The 21,184-nt window shown below is 48.0% G+C and overlaps 2 protein-coding genes across 5 annotated transcripts in view; one reads left to right on the plus strand and one right to left on the minus strand.

Annotated features, from left to right (window-relative positions):
• Positions 1–21,184, minus strand: part of GPN1 (GPN-loop GTPase 1) — a 31,491-nt gene that overhangs the window by 4,763 nt on the left and 5,544 nt on the right. The window contains exons 1-10 of one of the 3 annotated variants that reach the window (XM_077329699.1): positions 10,377–10,712; positions 9,024–9,117; positions 8,097–8,136; positions 7,017–7,083; positions 6,359–6,396; positions 5,483–5,561; positions 5,295–5,389; positions 3,673–3,718; positions 2,560–2,706; positions 1,396–1,478 (exon numbers count right to left, since the gene is read on the minus strand). In XM_077329699.1, coding sequence (XP_077185814.1) covers positions 1,396–1,478; positions 2,560–2,706; positions 3,673–3,718; positions 5,295–5,389; positions 5,483–5,561; positions 6,359–6,396; positions 7,017–7,083; positions 8,097–8,136; positions 9,024–9,117; positions 10,377–10,712 — 1,025 coding nt within the window. Of the gene's footprint in view, positions 1–1,395; positions 1,479–2,559; positions 2,707–3,672; positions 3,719–5,294; positions 5,390–5,482; positions 5,562–6,358; positions 6,397–7,016; positions 7,084–8,096; positions 8,137–9,023; positions 9,118–10,376; positions 10,713–21,184 lie in introns of those variants that run through there. The other 2 variants (XM_077329707.1, XM_077329715.1) reach the window with 2 other exon arrangements.
• On the plus strand, positions 10,647–21,050 carry ZNF512 (zinc finger protein 512). 2 transcript variants are annotated; one of them, XM_077329678.1, is made up of 14 exons: positions 10,671–10,763; positions 10,978–11,039; positions 11,889–12,097; positions 12,841–12,924; positions 13,480–13,563; positions 14,208–14,332; positions 14,792–14,878; positions 15,680–15,778; positions 16,234–16,401; positions 16,756–16,950; positions 17,684–17,785; positions 18,188–18,250; positions 18,510–18,608; positions 18,968–21,050. In XM_077329678.1, exons 1-14 carry the CDS (start codon positions 10,734–10,736, stop codon positions 19,244–19,246), a joined length of 1,686 nt encoding a protein of 561 aa, XP_077185793.1. In that variant the 5' UTR covers positions 10,671–10,733; the 3' UTR covers positions 19,247–21,050. The 2 variants fall into 2 exon arrangements, with proteins under 2 accessions (XP_077185801.1, XP_077185793.1); XM_077329686.1 differs by lacking the exon at positions 10,978–11,039 and having other exon boundaries at positions 10,647–10,763.

Raw genomic sequence — 21,184 nt, forward strand, 5'->3', positions numbered from 1 at the left:
AGGCCATGGTTGGACCAATCTGTCGCATGGGTTCAAGGGAGGGAGATTCAGGGCCCAACAGATGTTATTTAGTTTCGGTCGGCCTCAACCAAATGCCTAGTGGAGGAGCTCCCTTTTGCAGGCCCTGCAGAACTGTTTTAGTTCCGTTAGGGCCCTGATCTCCTCTGGGAGCTCGTTCCGTCAAGCGGGGGCCAGGCCCTGGGTCAAGCTGACTTTGTTGGGGCCGGGGATCACTAGCCGGTTGGAGGTGCCGGAGCACAGAGCTCTTTGAGGGGCATAGGCAGAAAGGCGATCCTCCAAGTACACTGGGCTCAGAAGGCCAGACCTTTAAGGCCATATGCCTTAAACCAGCACAGTTGTTGGAGGAAGGGCCAGATGTGGGACCTCCATGGTGTTGTGAGGACCCTGGCCACTGCATTCTGGGCCAGTTAGTTTCTGGATCAGAGTTCAGGCTAGGCCTACATAGAGTGAGTAGCAGAGGTCTACCCTAGAGGTGACCATCACGTGGATCACTGTGGCTAGGTGCACCGGGGCCAAGTACGGTGCTAATAGTTTGGCTTGGCAAAGGTGGTAGAAGGCCAGCCATGCCACTCTTGTGACCTGGGCCTCCGCAGAGAGGGATGCATCATGCCCAGGTTAATGGTGGAGTGAGCCACTGATAGAGCTGCACACCATCCAGGTTGGGCAGACGCACTTCCTCGCTTGGATCCTTCCTGCCCAGTCACAGGACTTCTGTCCTTGAAAGGCTGAGCTTCAGACGACTCTGCTTGAGCCACCTCGTCACCTCTTCCGGGCAGCTGGGTAATGTTTCTCGGGGAGAATCAGGGCAATCATCCATGAGGAGGAAGAGTTGGGTGTCACCCTCATACTGGTGACAACCCAGTCTGAACGCCCATACCAGCTGGGCAAGAGGAAGCATTAATATGTTAAATAGGACTGGAGAGTGGACCACTCCTTGTGGGACTCTGCATGTGAATTGGTGGCGGCTTGAAGATCTCTCTCCTAGTGACCCCAGAGAAAGGAGATCAGCCACCGAATTCCGGCATCGGTGAGGCACTGAGCTAAAAACTCATGGTCGACTGTGTTGAACGCTGCTGACAGGTCTAATAATGCAAGCAGCGCCAACATGCCTTGGTCCAGCTAGCGATGGAGGTCATCCATGAGGGCAACTAGCACTGTCTCTACCACATGGCCATTCCGGAAACCTGGTCTAGAACTGAAGCTTCTTCCAGGAATGCTGATATTTGGTCCGCAACAGCCTTTTCAACCATCTTTCCCAGGAATGCTAGGTGCGAAAGGGGTTGATAGTTTTATGTCTTTTTTTTAGCAGCAGGCAAACCACTGTCTCTTTCTGACCCTCTGGGAATTCTCCCAATTCAAGCGAGTCCAGCTCACCTTTCATATTCCTCAACCGCACTGGAGACTTGTTCAAAAAATTCTTCCATCCCAGTTCCCTGGACAGCAGAAACACCAACCACCTAGAAAAGATATTTCTGAGAGTTGATGTTAGGGTGAGAACTGGGAGCAGAGTCACAAAGGCTGCTCTTGGAAGTCCCACATTCTGCTGTGCTGCTGATGTGTTTATGACTCACCAAGTGCTTCCAGCGCAACATCACTTCACAGCAACTCCACCCACTCCCCGATAAAATGGCAATTTCATATCATTCGATTTCATTTAAAGGTGGCAAAAGACTCGCCTTTTATACAGGATACTGACACAACTTCCTTTCCTCACTTCCCCACTCTCCCCCCTTCCAAAACATTATTTCCCCCTCCCAGTACAAAGTTTAACAGAAGAAAGATTACATGGAAAGCGGAACACACACAATTGTATAGTCAGAATGGATCAGAGCAGGAAGTCTTAGGACTTTCCAAGTGAAAAAGGAGAGCAATTTCATTTTCTTGATGGGGAACCATAACTGAAAGTGAGATGTCCAAGGTCACCCATGTGAGGAAGATTGGAACTGAAGCTGCCTGCTTTGAAGGCCAAGAGTCTCTCTGCCAGAAAACTCAAGCTTTCACATAATCACCTAGTTCAAAATCATTCAGAGTCACTCTAGAGAACTACTGTCACGGTGCAAAGCAACAGTGGAAAATTTCCTTGACAGAGCGGACAGTACTGCTTGCTAAACATTTCAGGTAGAGGAAAAGAAAAGAGATGGTTTTTTATACCCTGCTTTTCATTACCCAAAGGAGTCCCAAAGCGGCTGACAAGCATCCTCCCTTCCCCACAACAGACACCCAGTGAGGGCGGTGGGGCTGAGAGAGCTCCAACAGGACTGCTCTGCAAAAACAGCTCTAAGAGAACTATGACTAGCCCACAGTCACCCAGCTGGCTGCACGTGGAGGGGGAGTGGGGAATCAAACTTGGTTTTCCAGAGTATAGTCCACCACTCTTAACCAATATGCCATGCTGGTTCTCGTTAAGGTTCCTCTTTCAGTATTCATGTGTCAAATTCATGCACACATGGCAACTGAAGTTCTTCCTTTGGCTTTGAGATTTCCATTCAAAAACCAATAAGTAAAAAGCCCAGAGAGGAAGAGCTACCCAGCACCCACCTTAAGTGAACTATAGAACTCATCCAGCACCAGGCTCATGGAGCGGGTCAAATTACTGGCGTAGCTTGCTTCTTGGCTGAGAGCATCTTGGAAGACTTCAAAGTCCTGCATCCATTCCACCGCGAAGCTATGGTCAATGATGTCCGTCTGATCAAAGAAGAAAACAGGAGTGCGCCCTTAACCTTGCTTGGGAAGCTTGTCCTACCCTAGCAGTTCAGCTACAGCATTATCCTGAACAAGCACAACCTGAACTACCAACACCTGGACTAGGACTGGTGGAGCCCGCATCACTGTTGCTTTCAAGTCAGACAGGGACTCGTTGATGGGTTATTCTCTGCAGCGGTGGTGCAGGAAAACTAAATAATTGAAAGCTGCTAATTCCATCCTGCTTTGGGACATAACCACTGTACAAGGAAGCCACAAAATGTTAACCGCCTCTCCCCTGCTGAAGGCATGTAAGTGAACCAAGTCAATGGAGACAACCCACAGCAGGCACAGCCTGTTTGGAATACCTGCCTCTAGGTCCATCTACCCACTCAGGACACAGCAGTCCCTCATCCTGAGAACCCTGGCCACGTGGAACCAAAGAGTGCAAATTCCCTGGCAACTTGACAGACTGAGGTAAGCCATGCCACTCTGGATTTATTTATTTATCTACCGCCCTCTCCGAAGGCTCAGGGTGTTTCGCATAAAAGCAAAACAATACAGATTACAAATGAAATCCCTGGAGCCTGGGATAGAGCAGAAGTCACATTGATCTGAAGCATATACTAGGAACCCATGACCCCTTGTGGAACATGTACAGGTCCTTAAGCATCTAGCCTGAGCAACTCAAAGGGGACTGCCGGCACAACTTGTGCTTCTGGAAACTGACCTAGATCTCGCCTCCCCTCAGCCAGCAGGGAAATAAGCCAATTGGGTACAGAACTAGTGAGCAAGGACTCACAAACAGGTATGTCCCAGTCTATGGCAGATCATACAAATGACACCACCACCACCAGGGATGTGGGAAGACACAGAGGAGAGGAATAAATGAGACAGATGAGAAGCTGCGTGGGAGACAAACACTGTGGATGTGGAAAGGCCAAAGACCACAAAGACCATTTCACTCACCTTGTTCATGGCCACAATAAATGGGAGCTTGGTTTTGTACAGGATGCTGAAAAGAACAGGCATTGGTCATGAAATTGGAGAAAATCTTAGGCAAAGTCAGGCTCTGCTTCTAGGTATGAATTTCCAGCACAAGAGAGCCAGAAAGTTGTTTTAAGACACACAGCCATGGGCTCAGCAGGCCAAAGGCAGCTGAGTAAGCAGAGCTTGTCTCACTGCAAGCGCTCTGCCTGGGCCTGGCAGGAAAAACCAGGAGCCAATTACCAACCACCAATATCTGAAGAGCAATGAAAGAGGTGCTCTGCTGGATCAGACAAATGATCCACTTAGTCCAGCAACCAATTTCATACTGAGCCAGAGGTCAATCCCCCACCCCCCAGAGGCTCCCACCTAGACTCTGGTATTCAGCAGCTGACTGCCACTGGAGGTTCTTGTGGCCATCACGACACCCACTGGCATGAAATCCATAATAATTATGTATAATTCTTGACCACATCATTTCGGCCTTGTTCCATCTATGCTTGTTCCCAACTTGCTTCTGGGACCAATTCAAGGGGTTGGCGTCAACTGTCAAAAGCCTTAGGCCAGCATACCTGAAGCACTACCCACTCCCATATGAATCTGCCCAGCCTTGCTTCAGGTGCTCCTGCCATTTGGGGCTGGATGAAGGGCCATCCAAGGAAGGACCTCCTCGGTCATGGTGCCAAAGCTTTGGAGCTCCCTCAGGGAGATTTGTCTGTCTCCCTCTATCCTGGTCTTCCTCTAATAGGGGGCGATGTCTTTCCTTTGTGCGGCCACCCCCTCATTGGCCCTTTTCCTCCTCCTCCTCCCTGTGTATATTTTAAGCACTGATTTCATTATTTTAATATTCACCACCTTGGGAAACCTGAGTTGGTTGTAAAGACAGCACAGAAAGGTTTTAAATAAATAAACGGAATAATTTGCTGGGACAAAGATCGCCAGGGACTCAGGGGTAAATAACGCTGCTGACACCATAAGGAATTTCTGTATCATTCCCTTTTTACCAGGATACCTTAGAGAGGACCATGGAGACTCGAGTCCACCAAACTGACCTTCCGCTCTTGGCATGCTGGTTGCAACTACTGGTTAAGACCAGGCAGTCTAAAAGAGAGCCAGCTTGGTTGGTTGGTTAAGATCAGCAGCCTCTGATCTGGAGAGCCGGGTTTGATTCCCCATTCCTCCTCCCCATGCAGCCAGCTGGGTGGCTTTGAGCCTCTCAGAGCTCTCTCGGCCTCACCTACCACGCAGGGTGTCTATTGTGGGGAGAGGAAGTCACTAGCTTGGGGTAGTGAAAAGTGGGGTGCAAAAAACTAGCTCTTCTCTCTCTTCTCTAAAGAGGAATAAGAGAGAATCCCCCAAATGGCAGATGCATTCTAGTACCTGAGGAAAATGCCTCGTATCACAAGCGCCAATGCTGGATTGACCGTCACCACCCAAGCATGACCATGGCACAACAGCTACAGAGCCCAATGAGCATTTAGCAGCAGAAGGAGGGTCAGAGAATGAACAGATACCTTTTAGAAGTGTCCAAGCAGGCTGGACACTGTAGCTGGCCCTTCCCTTTCCTCTCTTAGACAAGCCAGTCGACCAGACAGGCCTCTTACCTGCAAGCATACAGCATGTTGGACATGAAAGTAACAGGACTGGTGCTGCGAGAGGTGTCCATCACATAAACCACCAGGCATGGGAACAATGATGCCTAAATGGGGCACACATACAATAATTTAGGCAGATCTACACGTCTTCCCCACACCTTTTCTCTCCCAATTCAAACGCCATTTCATATACTAACCAGGGCTTCTGTGATGATGGTGCCTGAGGCTGACCAGGTGAACACTTCAATCTGTCCAGGTGTGTCGATCAGGACATACCTGCAAGAAAAAGAATTGGTTATCCTATCCAACAGGAATAATAAACGATTAGCACTGGGAGGGGTGGTATAAACATGCACAGCCACTACCTGTAGAACAGGGATCCACCGCCCTACCTTTTATTTGTTGAGAGCTCCTTCTGAGCAAGGAAAAAATATCCTTGAGATATAGAAGATGGACTGAAAACAAAGCTATCAGCTAAGTAACACAAAAGAAAAATCCTAAGAAATAAAAACTAAAAAAAAAAACAACAAAATTCTAAAGCCAGCCTAGAGCACATGTTATTGTGATTTCTTCCTGGATGCACAAGCATCTAGGGCAGGGGTAGTCAACCTGTGGTCCTCCAGATGTTCATGGACTACAATTCCCATGAGCCCCTGCCAGCAAACGCTGGCAGGGGCTCGTGGGAATTGTAGTCCATGAACATCTGAAGGACCACAGGTTGACTACCCCTGATCCAGGGGATGCACCAGCTACTTAGCAGCAGCCAAAAGACTATCTAATAAAAAGCCTGCTGTGGAAAATCAAGAACAATAATCTCCCTGTCTCTTCCTGTTCGAAACTGACCTGAGAGAGATAGAATGAGGAGAAATTGGCGGTCCCTTCGGAATCTCCCTCAGATAGATTGTTTTTCCCCCATGCCCCATCAGTAGGGTAAGACCCCCAAGACTGAAAGGGATAACACAAGTTCCTCCATTTGAGGTAGCTCTGTTTTTGATAGGCCTGCATCCCCCCCCCCTCCCTGCTTTAGCATTTCCCATCCACCAACAGCATGCAAGAGTCTCTTATTTACTCACTGAGATGCATTCTGTCGCTTTTCAATAAATTTCATCACCTGGTTAGAAAAAGAAGAATCAATCAAGAGAGGCCTGGTATTTATGCATAATCTTAATTTATTTCTTAACTGCTCCTCCACAAATTACCATCAAAGGGGCTTGACACACACAAGTGTAGGAGGAAACAGAATAAAAATCCGTAACAACCAGAATAAAACAATACAGCTGGAGTTTGAACAGCAGTAATTTTCACAATGTCAGGTAGTATTTATTTCAACCCACTTTGAATGCTCTATTTTAAGGTGACCAGATTGTCCCACTTTTGGAGGGACATCTGAGGGTTGCTGGCAAATTGTACTTATGTTGAAATTTAAAAATATATATTACAATACTATTTTTGCGTTCTATGCATTCTATGAAACTTTCTATTGCTCCATATAGACCAAATTTTTAATCAAGAACCCCCCCGGTCAATGGTGTCCAGCTTTAACAATGTTAGAATCTGGTCACCTTAATCTATTTACAATTTAAGCTGTTGTTAGCCTTAGCAATGAACTGGCCCACAATGTTAAAGGCCCATCAGTGGTTTGTGGCTGATCAACCAGGATAGAATATTAAGCCACTATAAATACACTGACCGTATTGTAAAATCAGCATCTGAATAAAAGACCCAACATACCTGATCAAATCTTGTAGCGAAAAGATTGAGGGATGTCACAATGCCCCCGTTTGGACCCAATCCGTATCTGCAGCATGTTCAGGGAAATTCACTTCAAACATTTGGGGACTAGACAGAGGCTCAAAAGCATCATCCATTTTGATTCAGCCAGACTTCTTCTAAGAGACAGGAAGTTGAAGGCTAACAAAATCTAGCTGCTGTTTCTTTCTAAAGCAGAACATGCCCACCTAAAATATCCAGGTGTCTTAAGCCTTGGGGTTCCAAACATCCAATCAGAAATCTTTTAGAAGCCCCACCAGCCTAATCTCAGGAGTTTTTTTTAATGAACTGCCACATACAATTAATTTATAGGGATTGGTAATGAGTCATAACTTTATGCATAAAAATGACTCTGGGCAACATGACAGACCACGCATATCATACCCACAGGCTTATCATTAAAAAAATATTTTGTAAGCTGTCTTGGGGAAGTTTCTGGAGAGATAGCACTATTTGTTCCTAAATAAATAAGCAAGCAAACCTTCTCAAGCCACTGCACTGTACGACCCACCCAGCTCCCCTCCTCCAGCCAGAGAAAGCCAAAGCAGGTCCCAAGAATGGGCTGGAAGGCCAGAAAACTCAGGAACACTCTGGGCTGGGGAGGAGGTACCAGGCAGAATTGTGGCAAGCAGGAAAATCCTACAAGTCAGAAAACCATGCACACAATCTGTCTCCGGTCTTGCTTTGGCCTCCTTTCCTCAGCAAAGTAGGCTAAAGTTACCAGGCCCCGGATCAAACACCCTGACTGCAAGTCTCCATTTTGAATGATTGCCTGACAATATCCTGGCTTCCAAATAGATATCATCTAGGTACCAGCAGGCCCAAGTTTATTATTAGGAATTGCCAAGCAAACATGCAACTTCCCCCCCCCCCACTACTGTAAAGTGATGGGATAATCTGAGCCAAATTAATTTAGCTTGCTGTACTCCAAAGCCAATTCCATCAAGCCTAGCTGGATCATAACAGTCATCCCACCCCTCCGGCCCCACCCAGATGGTGGTTCCTGTGGTCCTAGAGATCAGCCTGTTAAGGCAAGGATACTGCTTCATGACTTCTTTGTACTTCACAGTGTCTCGAATATCTATGGGGGAAAAACCGGAAAGACAAATTATAGAAATCTTTTCTGATCAGGCAGTTTTGGAAACTAATACAGCCTTCTTTATGAACATCACAGAATAGCCCCACTCAGGACCGCCCAAAAGATGTACCTATGGCTCACTTATTGCAAAAGAACCCTCCTTTAAGGGCAACATTTCACTCTCTGGCTCCCTCTGCATTCCTGAATGACAAAACCATCCCTCCTCTTCCCAGCTTGCCATTTTGCTCATTCTCCCACCACTGTTTGACATTCCATGTTGCAGCAGCACTTTCACCCCCAAAACCTGCCTGGCAGTCTTCATGTCAACTCAACTTACATGTAAACACACATTTCCTGACCACCGACAAATGTCCTGAAGATGCTAGCAAGCAACAAAAGGCACACACGGAAAGTGCAGCTGGATTTACCCAGACTTTCAATTTCTCCTAAGTTTGTCATCCAGAGGGCTTCCATGAGCAGAGTGGGGTTTTGAACCCAACTCTCCCAGATCCAAGTACAATACTTGAACTACTGTCACACTGGTTCAGAATTCAGAAACCCCTTTATTCTCATCTCTCTGATGTTAGATGTAGTGAGATGATACTGTAAGGCAGTGGTGGGTTACCTAGGTTTCCCTTCATACCACCAGATCACCAATCCCAATTAAAACATATATTAGTAAAATTATGATGTTCCTTGTTTGATCCCATTACAACCAATCCTGATATTCTTTTTAATTTTTTATTGAACAGGCATAACAATGTTCTTCCAATGTCCTCTCAACAGCTGAATAAAACAACTTGAATGTTGACAGCCAGTTATACAATCTGTACAAACAAATGTCTTCAACATCCATTCTTATTAACATTTCCTGGAAAATATTTGCTCACCAATATTTGCTGGGAAAGGGAGCTCATGGACTGCAGGGTCCAAGTTGATGACATACGGAGGGGAATTCTTGCTGTGTAGGTAGGCGGTGAGCCTCTGTGGGAAAGCAAGCATCCATCAGCTAGAAGGGAGGGGAGGGCTGGCAAACACAGCTCCATAGCTAAAACCAAGACTCGTCACTGAGGGATGCTCACAGGATAGGGACTTGGGCCTGTGGCTTACTGACTTTCATTTACTGCCCTCCCTCAAATATTTCCTGAGGTGTCAAAGAGCAACAGGAAATGCTGAAAAAGCAAGGTGAGGACAAGAGAACAGAGAATAATCTCAATGGACTCACACAGCAGAATAGCCAGACGTCTTCTTTTTTAGACCATCCCCCATTATAAATCCTGTCTTCCAAATTCTGCTTCTCCCCAGTCACTGACTGAACTATGGATTTTTAAAAAAACTTTACTATTAACAAGTGCCACTTATGGACAGGAAGCCATACCAAACAAAAGCAGATTGGTCTAAAGAATTACTCAAGTATGAAAGCATCATGTTTCATTCCAGATAGTGAAATTCTGCATCCACATAATTCAAGGCCACCAGAACGATAAAACACAACCACTATCATCACGTCCTTTAAGCCAATTTCACTGATTTTTAAAAAAATTTATATTGTCGTAAAGTTTTATCTGCATTTTATTTTTTGACTGTATAAACTTGTACTATTAAGCAGCTTTTAATAAACATCTGAGTGGCAGACTTTTACTCAACGAGCTGAGTTCTACCCATTGCCCAGAGTTCAGCAACATCTGGCTACTGCCAGAGGCTCTTCTGTTTCTCCTGCCTGAAGTTCCTACATATTTACAATCTTGTTTATTAGTGAAAACTGCGGATACAATAGCTGCAGAGATGAAATTCCCAAGCAGCCACAGGACAGCCTGAGTCACCTGCAGTGGGAAGAGGGGCTGCTAAAGCTACCTGGGTGGTTTGGGGTTGACATAAAGACAAGCCATAAAAAGGTAGGGCAGGGGGGGGCTTTGGAAAGTTCCCCATACAGACAGTCAATATAGGGACAGCAGACAGATTAGGCAGCACTATGAAGAGCTGCATTTCCGTTAAAACAATCAAGTGGCAATTGATAACGAAGAGAGCTTTGAGTCTCGTAAACTTAGACCCCCAAAATCTTGCTGCTTTCTAAGATACTACTGGACTCGAGTCTATGCTTAAGAGGTCATTTATGGACAGTCCCATTTTGGCCTTTCCGATGGTCATTCGTAGAGAGTCCCATTCTAGGAGGGCCCCTCATCCCCAGGACAGAGGAGAGCCAGCCAAGCCTCCCCATTTCTCCCGAAAATCCGACTTATCACCTGCACGAGCGCCGTCTTGCCAGACCCGGCCATGCCCAACACCAGGATGCACACCGGCGAGCTCACACCCGCTCCCGCTTCAGCCATCTTGCCACCATTTATTGGCGCGCTTCCAGACACGGAGACGCTCCTTCCGCCCCGGGAGCATAGAGACGAAACGCCTTCCTCAAGCCTTACGGGCGCTTCCGGTTTGAGAACTGAGTGGGGGGGGAGGTTTTCACCATAGAGACGCTGAGAGAGCGATAGAGCGGCATGAGAGGGCACGGAGGCCAATGGCCGCTTTCGCTTTTGACCGGAAGTCTGGCTCTCGGCTCCCTGGAGTGCCGATGACGACATCACCGGCGGACGCTGTTAAGCATGCGCGGCCAGGGGGGCGGCCGTGGCTTGGTGAGAGGGGGGTCCTCGAGAACGGGGCGCGGTGAGCAGGAGAGGCAGCGCCTGGAGGTCCCATGTGGATCTGGACGGGGCCTCCCTCTCTTGGGGCGGGCTGGGGGGCGAGCGACGGGGCCACTGGGCCGGGGAGGGGGCTGGCCGGCCGAGCATCTGCCACTCCCCCGCCCGGCACATCTAATTCCGTCTTCTGCTTGTCCCCCGGCGCCAGGGTCCTGGAGCAGAGTCCCGCTGCAGAGCGCACAGAGGCAAGCGAGCGCCGGGGAGCAAAAGGTGCGCGCGGTTCGGAGCCCCTTCCTTCCCCTGGGGCTGGTGGCCTGCGCGGCTTGGCCTCTGTGGGGAGGGGAGGTGTCGACTGTGAGGTGGACGAGCCCAGCGGGATCAGCCCGGTGGTCTATCCGATCTAGCATCTGTTTCACTGAGACAGGGGAGAGAGACCAAGGCCATCCTCCCCACCCCAGTGTTGCCGCCTAACTAGTAACCACTAATGGACCTCTTCTCCGTTAATCTGTCTGATCCAGTTTAAAAGACCTCTGTTCTTGTGCCCATCAGTTTCCACTGGTAGTGGATTCCATTTTAGCTACTTGTTGAGTAAAGAAGGATTTCATGGACTCATTAAGAGCCATACAGGCTATCTAGTCCAACCCTCTGCTCAATGCAGAATGAGCCTAAAGCATCTGTCAAGTATCTGTCAAGCCGCTCTTTAAAGACCACAGTGAGGGGGTGCTCACCATCTCCTTAGGCAATCCATTCCACTGCTGAACTACTCTGACTGTGAAAATCTACACATAATTTAAAGCCATTACTGCGGGCCCTGTCCTCTGGTGCCAACAGGAACCAATCCCTTCCCTCTTCCAAGTGATGACCTTTCAAATAGTTAAAGACAGCTATCATGTCTCCTCTCAACCTCCTTGTCTCCAGACTGAACAGGTTTCTATTTGTCCATGCAGTATAACCAATTGTTTTATCACATGTCCTGAGTTCTAATATTATGAAACAGGGCCACTTGTCAGGAAGTAGTCCTCAAGATCAAGACTACCATTCTGGCTGTCAGGAGTTCTCGGATGCCCAGCAGCCCTGTTTGAGCAGGGACATCATTCTGTAAATATCTCCTCTTCTTAGGACCAAGGAGCCAGAGGAGTTCAGCACAGGGTTGCAGAGTTCTGAAAACAAATATGAGGACTCTTCAAATGATTCTTCATCAACCTCCTCCAAAGGGCTGGGCAATGAAAACCCAGAATCTGGAAGCAATAGAGCCATCCGCAAGCCAACCTACTGGCAGGAGATGAGAGGAATAAAGCCCACCCTGAACAGAGTTGTGGAGAAGAAAGGTACTCGGGGGGAGGCTTTTTAGTATCAGAATACCCTGCGCTCCTAAGGCTGGGAAGATGTTTCGTTTATTTCAACAATGGGACTTGGCTACATCCAATTAGAATTAAAGTGTGATTTGATCTCTCATGTTTAGAATGTGAGAGCTTCCAGTTCTTTGGGACCTTTATGAATTGTACAAGAACTTCCAAATCTTCCATGAGATGGTGTTCATCAGAATAGGTTTTCTTTCACAATTTAAGATTAAAAATAGTCTGACTTTCTCTCAACCTGTAATGTTCAGTCATCTGGAAAACTTAATGGGCTTAATTAGCTATGAGCTAATTTGCTTGGGTAGTAAATGTTTCATTTGTAAGTTTACAATCAGTTCTTATTCTATCGAGTCAGTCATAGCCATGAAGATCACTTAGATAATTTTGGGCCTCAGTCTAGCTTACCTTGTAGGGTTGTTGTATGGATAAAAAAGAGAAGAGGGAAACTGCACACGCTGCTCTGAGTGTCTATGAGGAAGTGTGGGATTTAAAAAAAAACGATTTTACAAAGGAAGCAAAAACGGAAAGTTTTCCCATTGGATAGGGTTAGCGTTCTTAAAAAACATGTGCTTGGATGTTTACCCACTTCCTATGTAACCCATGGAGAAAACAGACCAGCAACCTTGCTGTTGGAAAAAGATGCTGCTGGTCCCAGCCTGTATGTTTTCCCCTGCGCTCTTGACCACATTGGCCTTTTCCTGTTCTGTCTTCAGACTCTGTGTTCAAGGAAAAGCACCGACTGGAACAAGACGGTGATGAAGAAGAGGAGCTTTCTGGGAAGAAGCAGAAAATCTCCAGTGAGTACAGTACTTTTGGATTTTCTTCCTGGATTTGCCATACATTCCTTGCATCTTCTCTGTGGGAAGAGGAACAGGAGATCTTCTGCAAGAATTGTTGGTCTATTGGCCATTTTCATGGGATCGTGGATCAGGGCTTGGAGATTCTGCTTGGCAAAAAGTCCCAGTTTCACTCCCCAGCATTTCCAGTTAAGGATCAGGCTCTAGATGATATGAAAGGCCCCAGAGATCTGCTGCCTGTCTGAGAAGACAATACTGATCTTCATAGACCAATGGCCTATATTTATTTATTTATTAAAACAGATATTGCCCAACTTTCCTCATGTTTTTGTATAAGACACCTTCTTGCGTGTTCATGTGTAGGCATGAGTTCACATTGGGCAAACTGTATTTCTCTGTGGAGTTAGTCCCACATGGGGGGAACCTTCTGCATTTCTCTAGGCTTTGGTCTCTCCTTATGGTTGATAGCAGAAAGGGGGGGGGGTCTTTGGCCTCTATACAGACAGGATCCAGGTAGCCTTGCTAAGCAATCACAGCTGCTTCTCTCTGTGCCAGGAAAACGAGAGAAGGTGGAGAGAGAACCTCCGCTCAAGTCCAAACGCCGATCTATAAAAAAGGACCCACCAACATATGCTGCAGGTAAAGCATAGGAAACCAGCTGCTTCAAAAGGTCCTTGGGTTGGATGCAAGCTCAGGTTTTGGTCCTTGGTGATGTTCTCCCAAGCTTCATTGACATTGAAGAAACTGCTATACTTCTGGCCTCCTTTATGTGCACAGCCCTAGCTGGTGTATTGGTGATTGTAGAGGGACTCGCTGGCACATGTAACGAGAGGAGCTAGCATAGCATACTGGCTAAAAGAATGAGTTATGATCTGGGAGGTTCCTGGTCCAAACTGCACTTTTGCCTTGCTACTCTCTCTTGGCCTCAACCTTCTTCCTGCAATGTTATAGAAATACTGGTCTCTTCTTAGGCCAAAAATGGCATGTGAAGCATTTGGAATACTGAACACGCCATAGAAGTGGGAATGAGTGATGTTTTTGGTACATGAAGATAGCTGGAGACCTTAGCTGCCTCTCAAGCCAGCTTTCTTTTGCGGTGTCTCACAAGGAGAAACTTGTAGCTAAAGCCTGTGTACCCAACTTTAAACTCCTTGTCAGAATACTCATACCCTAATCCCATGGCTGGGAGGTGAAGCATCTCATGTGCCTCTCCTAAAGAGGAGAGTTTGTATGGATCAGCTCCAGGATGCACGGAAAAACTGGGTCCTCCCATTCTCTGACAGGCAGTCCAGAGGAGAGGTGGTACTTGGAGATTTTGGATAAGGGCCGTGTCACTTGCCCAACCTGCAGAGCTGTAGTGAGGAAAACGGTCGAAGGGCTGAAGAAGCACATGACCAACTGCCAGCACGTGAGTCAACAGGAAGCCAGCTTCCTCCAGGCCATCTTCTCCTAACCTGAGGCAGGAAAGCTGAGCTTCTGCATCTGGAGCCGGCTTAGTTTGCAGTTGAGTTTTATAGCCCCATAGGATTGTTTCCTTAGCTCATCCGATAGAGGAGGGAAAAAGTTTGTGCCAGGCTGTGTAAACAGCATGTACAGAAAGATACAGGCTTTCTCCTTGGGATTTTGGCATTGTTTGGGCACAGTGCTTTCCAAACATTCTTTATCTGTTGGCCTGAAGAACAAACCAGGCAGTTTCTAAAACATTTCTTCCATCTGTGCATGTGAGACTAGCAAATTGGAAAAAGGAAAGGCCTCATTTCCTGGGGTCTTCAGGACCTGCAGTCAGGGAGAAAAATCCAGTAGTAAGGACTAATGCAAGCACTTCCTGCAGGCCGGGCCCAATGGTAATGTGTCCTGTCCTTCCCAGGAGGCCTTCACTTGTCAGCACTGTGGGAAGCAACTACGGTCTCTGGCAGGAATGAAATACCACGTCATGGCAGACCACAATAGCCTGGTAAGGTAGCTGTTGTTGTTAGTTGCAAAGTCGTGTAAGTTTGCACCGACTGCTTCAGTGATTCCATCCAGACACCTCATTCTCTGTCGTCCCCTTCTTCTTTTGCCCTCAATCACTCCCAGCATTAGGCTCTTCTCCAGGGAGTCCTTCCTTCTCATGAGGTGGCCAAAGTATTTGAGTTTCATCAGGTAGATGTTATCCATCCACAAAAAGGCTGGAAGAACCTCTGACCCAGGTTCTCCTGTCAATGGTCACAGCACAAGACGGGACAGGCTGCCCCCCTATCCTTAGGGGCCTTTGACCTTCTCTGCCTTAGCTCCTAATACCCTGCACCGGAATGCAGAAGGCTGCTGATTACTGCTGTGCCTCCTGGAGACTTCACTGCAGACTGGAAAACCGAAAGGCCCTGAGACAATGAGTGCTGGGAATCAAATCCATTCACAACCAGCTTTTAGCCCACCATTGTCTGTCAGAACAAGCGCCCCACGTTTCTGTTCTTTTTATTTTTTTTGCCGTCCAGTCACATCTGTCTTATGGCGACGCCTAGTGGGGCTTTCAGGGCAGAAGTTCAGAGGTGGCTTGCCATTGCCTGCCTCCACATCATGACCCCAGTATCCCTTGGTGGGTCTCCCATTCAAATAATGACCAGGGCCGACCCTGCTTAGCTTTGGAGACCAGATGAGATTGGGCTAGCCAGGTCAGCTCCTGAGTCAGTCTTCCTTCAGGTGTGGTAATCTGGAGCAGTTCCCTGGCGTTGATGGCCCAGGGGTCACCCTTTCCCTGTCCCTACTTTGCACACAGCCTGTGGTGAAGGAAGGGGGCCAGCTGGACGAGCAGAGCGAGAGGGACCGGCTGCGGAAGGTGCTGAAACGAATGGGGAAGCTCAAGTGCACAAGAGAGGTGAGCGGCAGGAGCCTTCTGGGACTGCATTTGTGTATTCTCGGTGGCTCAGGGCAGGGGTAGTCAAACTGCGGCCCTCCAGATGTCCATGGACTACAAGTCTCATGAGCCCCTGCCAGCATTTGCTGGCAGGGGCTCATGGGAATTGTAGTCCATGGACATCTGGAGGGCCGCAGTTTGACTACTCCTGGCTCAGGGCTATGTGGTGCAAGTGTGCATCTGCAACAAGACTGCCTCTGGCCACTGGCAGATTTCTTTCTCTACTGATGTGGCGAGGAAGGAGAACTTGGCTCCAGCGGTCGAGGTTCCTTCCCAGACCTGTGCTCTGCATGCCATCCGTGGTGCAGAGTGTCCCCTTTTCTTTTCCAGACTGTTGACCAATTTCAGACGCTCAAGAATAACAGGGCCTTTTTCTGTTGCGTTAACGGATGTGTGCTTTTGGCCTGCCTTCCCAGGGCTGCACAGGCAGCTTCTCCAGCGTCATGGGGTACCTCTACCATGCCCAGAAGTGTGGGAAGGCTGCTGCTGAGTTGGAGAAGCTGGCTCTCAAGTGCCATCATTGCAGCAAGGGTTATAAATCTAAGGCTGGCCTTGTTTACCACTTGAAGTCGGAACACGGACCGGTGAGTTGCTGTAGTGGCGGGATTAGCCAGGAAATGTGCATGCACGTGATTGTCCCGTCTCTCTCTCTCTTATCCTCCCTGTTCTAGAAAGCAAGTCTTCTGCGGTTGTGGAGCCTGCAAACTTAGGGAGACAGGGGAAGATGCAAAGTTCTGCTGTGCCGCCAGAGCAAAGTGCTTCTGTGCTCTGCTTGCTTGGCACAGTAGGCCTGAAAGAGCTGCTGCAAATGACGGGGCTTCCCTGGCTGAGTGTCCATGCGAGGACTTACTGCCTTCCGGACTCCTTACGGGGAATGTTAGCAGGCAAAGGCAGGCCAGAATGGTGACCATGGAGTCTTTCTTGGTTCTTCTTGCCAGGTGACTTTTCTCCATGAAGAAGCTAGGCCCACTCACCAGAAGGATGCTAATGCCGAACCAAAAAGCGGAGGCAGGGTTCAAAGGAAATCTGCCAAGGTGGCTGCCTACTACCTGCATGAGCTGGCCAATGAGGAACTGGTCAAGGAATGGCCAAAGAGGAAAGTCCTGCAGGATCTTGTTCCTGATGACCGGAAGGTACGAGAATAGATTGACTGGCGTTCCCTGGTTTTGACTTTCACTGTTGCTCTGTGACTGTGTTCTTTTATCTGAGATATATAGATCTGACGTTCTGCCTAATAAGAGAAGACAGTTGGGCTAGACTTAACAACCTTCAGCAAGCACTGCCTAAATAAATATGCAGCTTGCATCAGTAAGCCGGTGTGGTGTTGTAGCGGTTAAGAGGAGCGGCCTCTGATCTAGAGTGCTGGGTTTGATTCCCCACTCCTTCACATGCAGCCTGACATGTAAGCTGTTTTTGAGGCTCCTTTGGGTACAAAATCCCAGTTCTTTTTCTTCTAAGAATAGCAGTTTTTCTTATTTAGCACCAACCTAGGAGAGTGTTCCCGAAGTGTTAGGGAGTCTGCAGAGAGAGAGGTTTATGCACAAACTTTTGTTGCTTCTGTTGGAAAGTCATATCCAGTCTCCTAGTTGTGTATGTTCATTTTTCACCTTAGTGAAATCTTAACAGTCTTCATTAGATACAAGTGAGATTCTGGATGTTCTGAGAAGGGCAGTTGGGTTTGGTGCGTCTCCATGATTATTGCTCCTCTTGACTGGGTTTGGAGCTTCCTATGACCGTGGAAGGAGGCTGTTTATAACAGTTGCGTTAACTGTTTTAGATGGGGACTGCCTCCATTGCAGGTGTCTCCAGGACTTTCCAGTTGCTGCTGTTCATGCTGCCTTCTGGATTTACTCTCTCCTGTTTCAGCTGAAGTACACTCGGCCAGGGCTGCCCACTGTAAGCCAGGAGGTTCTGTGCAAGTGGAAATCAGAAATAAAGATGTACCGACGGATCCACTGCCCCAACCAGGTAACCGTGGAAGGCCATGCTTGGCTAGGCAGTGCACAATGAAGCTACCAGCTTTTTGTGGTCAGCTGGCTTGCTGACGCCATAGCTCTCAGTTTCTGGCTACCCATGTTGTAAGGGGAGGAAGGTGTCAGGACTGAAGTGCCCAAAAAGTGCCAAATGCAGGCTGATGAGTGAGCTTCTCATAGTTTCATTTCCAGCTTAAATTTTCTGAAAAAATAACTCTGTAGCCCCCAGCTGCATCTATTGCTGCTGCTGGCAGCCAAGGTCTTCAGCCTTCCTTCTAGTTTCATGACAAACTTCTTCACTTGCAGCCACTGGCCCAGAGATCTGCTGGCTTCAGGCCTTGAGCTATGTCAGGGTGGCAATTGATTTCCAATGTGCCTTTTTCTTGTCTTGCTCCAGGGTTGTGAATGTGTCTACAGCAGCATCTCAGGACTCAAGTCCCACCTAGGGAATTGCACCCTGGTATGTGTACCAGTTCTTCCTTAAGGTTAGGCACAGTTTTGCATGCTATGTATTGAGATCATGGTAGAGCCTTCTGCCCTGGCATACAGCTGTAGCCAACCAGCTCCAAGGAGACATGGCCTCACCTCCTGCCCTAGACAGAGCTACTGACCTACCTGGAGAAGCAATCCCAAGGGACCCAAAGCTGGTTCTCACCTCCTTTAGTATTGAGTCACTGTTGGGAAGGTTCTGAAAATTGTTTCCCCTCCTCTACCTATAGGGCGAGTTTGTGGCTGGAAAGTACAAGTGTCTGCTGTGTGAAAAGGAGTTTGTGTCTGAGAGTGGAGTCAAATACCACATTAACACGGTCCATGCTGAGGTGAGAAATGTGTGGCACAGGGGAGCAGGGTGGACCTCCCTCCCTGGCCCATGTTTGCTTATCCTTCCTGCTTTGGGATGAGCATGTGAGTGCCGACTCTGGCCATTGGTCAGTTACATTACCAGTTATGACTGCCGGGGGCTTTCCAGGGTCTCAGCAGACAGAAGTTGTTCCTATCCCTTGTGGCAAGAGATTCTTTAACTGGAGCTGCCAGGGATGGGAAGTAGGCATATCTGTCCCACATGCTCTGTCCCACAGAAGAAGACTTCACTCTAGTTGTGTAGGTAATGGCAGCTGATCAAGCAGGGCAGCAAATCAAAGGCGCCTGCTTGACGCCGTCGTGTACGTCTTCCTCTCAGGACTGGTTTGACGTTAACACCCACACCACCAAGAGCTTCGAGAAGCGGATGAAGATGTGGCAGAGAGAAGGGGAGCAGAAGCGGCAGCGCAAGAAGTACCTCTCGAGCCGCAGCCGCAAGAAACGGCTCAGGACTGTGTCTCCAAAGAAGGCCCCTCGGGCAGGGGTGGAGCAGAAGGGGAAAGGGGGCCGCTCTCACCTTGTGGACAGCGAAAGCAGGAGCAGTGGAGAAGAGGATGCTCACCCTCTGAAACCTGGTCACAAAAGGGGGAGGAAATAAAGCTCCAGCTGCAGCCCTCAAGAGGAAGTGGCAGAGCAGGCCGCATCCTGGAAACTTGGCATGCAGGATGAGGGGGGAGGGCCCGGGCATCCGCAGAGAAAGCCAGCCAGTGATTCTGAGTTCTGCTGTGGCCCTTTGGACAGTTAGATGGGTATAAGCCCCGTTGACCTTGGTGGGATTTACTTATACATGCACAGCATTGATCTTTTTCTCCTTCCAAAGTACTCTGGCTGCTGGTTTGCTTGCTGGCACCTTGAACAATAAGCCCAGTCTGAAGGGATGGCATTTCCTTCTGCAGCATCTCTACAACTGCAAAGCTTTGCAGTGGTCGACTTGTTAATTGTATAAAACGTTATTTTCCTGGTCCTGGATTCCAGGGATGAGGTTGGGAGGGGGGTTAAAAGGAGAGGGGGAACGAGAGGGTGTAAGAAGAGATACAGGGTCAGGGGAGCTGTGTTCTTTAACACAAATGCAAGGTCAAGCAGTGGCTCTGAGCCAGGGTTAATAAATGGAACCTTCCTATTCAAAGGCAGTACACCTCTGAAATGTGTTGAGAGGCAACATCATAGAAGGACTTGTCCTCTGGATGCTGCTTGTTGGCCTTCCAGGCCGCTGTGTAAAACAGGATGCTGGACTAGAGGGACGATTGGTCTTAGTACCCTTCCTATGTTCCTATGCCAGTTGTTCCTCAGACCCAAGCTGCATGAACATTAGAGGCGATGGGGCAGCTGTCCTTCGTGCTGGGCCATGTTACAAAAGACTCCACAAAAGGACCGGAACAGCGCCACCTTCATAGGCAACCTGCATAGTGCAGGGGGTTGGGCTAGATGACCCATGAGGTCCCTTCCAACTCTATTATTCTATGATTCTATGAAATGGTTGCCCATCTATGTTGCTTCTCATTGGTCCTGGGGATAAAGTTCCCCTTTCATCTTTGCCATTAAGTAACCAGGAAGGCTTTTGTACTGAAACTGTGATGGAAGACATTTCGGGACAGCTCAGCGTGTCTTTGTTCACCCAGTGGGAGAATTTATGATATTCATTACGACAAACTTGGTTCACAGGCAGGAGAGGAGCAGCACTGAAATTTTTGGAAGCTAATCTTAGCTCACTGGAGAGTCAGGTGGGTCGCCATGTTGGTCTGAAGCAGCAGAACGAAGTTGGACTCCCGTAGCACCTTTGAGGCCAACAGAGTTTTATTCAGGGTTGAAACTTTCGCACGCGTCCGAAGCTTCCACCTTGAATAAATCATAGCTCAGGGCCCAGAAGCAGGAGAAAAACTCTCTCTTTATGAACTTTCCAGGGAGCATCTGGATCGCTGTAGCCCAGGAGTACCTTTATGTTTGTTAAAGGCATAGCACTCACATTCATCTATCGATACAGAGAGCATTCTTGACAGATCAGTAAAAGATTTCTAGAACAAGAAAAGTCCCAGATTCCTCTTCTGCCCATCCCCCTGCCATTTCTTAGCTGAATAGTCTGTCAGCCTCACCATTTCTGCACATCTCAGCTCTTCATAAGCCATCCTTTAGGTGAGAAATGCCATTTAGTTGCTGTAATAATTTTGGCTGCAGTCAGCATTTTCTCTGCAATTGTGTAACGGTTGTTATTAATGTGTTCCTTAAGAAATCGAAGCATCCCTTCCAGCGGGTCCAAAGGTATTGAACGACTAGTCAGAATTACTATTCCGAGACAATGTCAACCTACATGTACAAAAACTGCAGCTCCCTGGTGATTTTCTTTAATGCTTGTACAGAGAGGCAAAACAGTACAATAAATTATCAAGCTGAATCAGACGGTATAACGTTTCACTGACTCATTTGTCCCTGAAATTAATTCTGGAAGATCTCTCATGTTTAGATCACCTGATCAATTCTAGACAGACTCCCTTTCCAATTTTAGCATTATGAAAATTAAAGCTGCTGATTGCCCTGTTGA

Source organism: Paroedura picta, chromosome 1, assembly GCF_049243985.1.
Source record: "Paroedura picta isolate Pp20150507F chromosome 1, Ppicta_v3.0, whole genome shotgun sequence".
NCBI lineage: Eukaryota > Metazoa > Chordata > Lepidosauria > Squamata > Gekkonidae > Paroedura > Paroedura picta.

Coding starts and splice junctions, on each gene's coding strand:
- ZNF512 (XM_077329678.1), top strand. CDS start 10,734: ATGCGCGGCCAGGGGGGCGGCCGTGGCTTG. Junction 13,564..14,207: donor CCCACCAACATATGCTGCAG/GTAAAGCATAGG, acceptor ATTCTCTGACAG/GCAGTCCAGAGGAGAGGTGG. Junction 14,879..15,679: donor TGGCAGACCACAATAGCCTG/GTAAGGTAGCTG, acceptor CTTTGCACACAG/CCTGTGGTGAAGGAAGGGGG.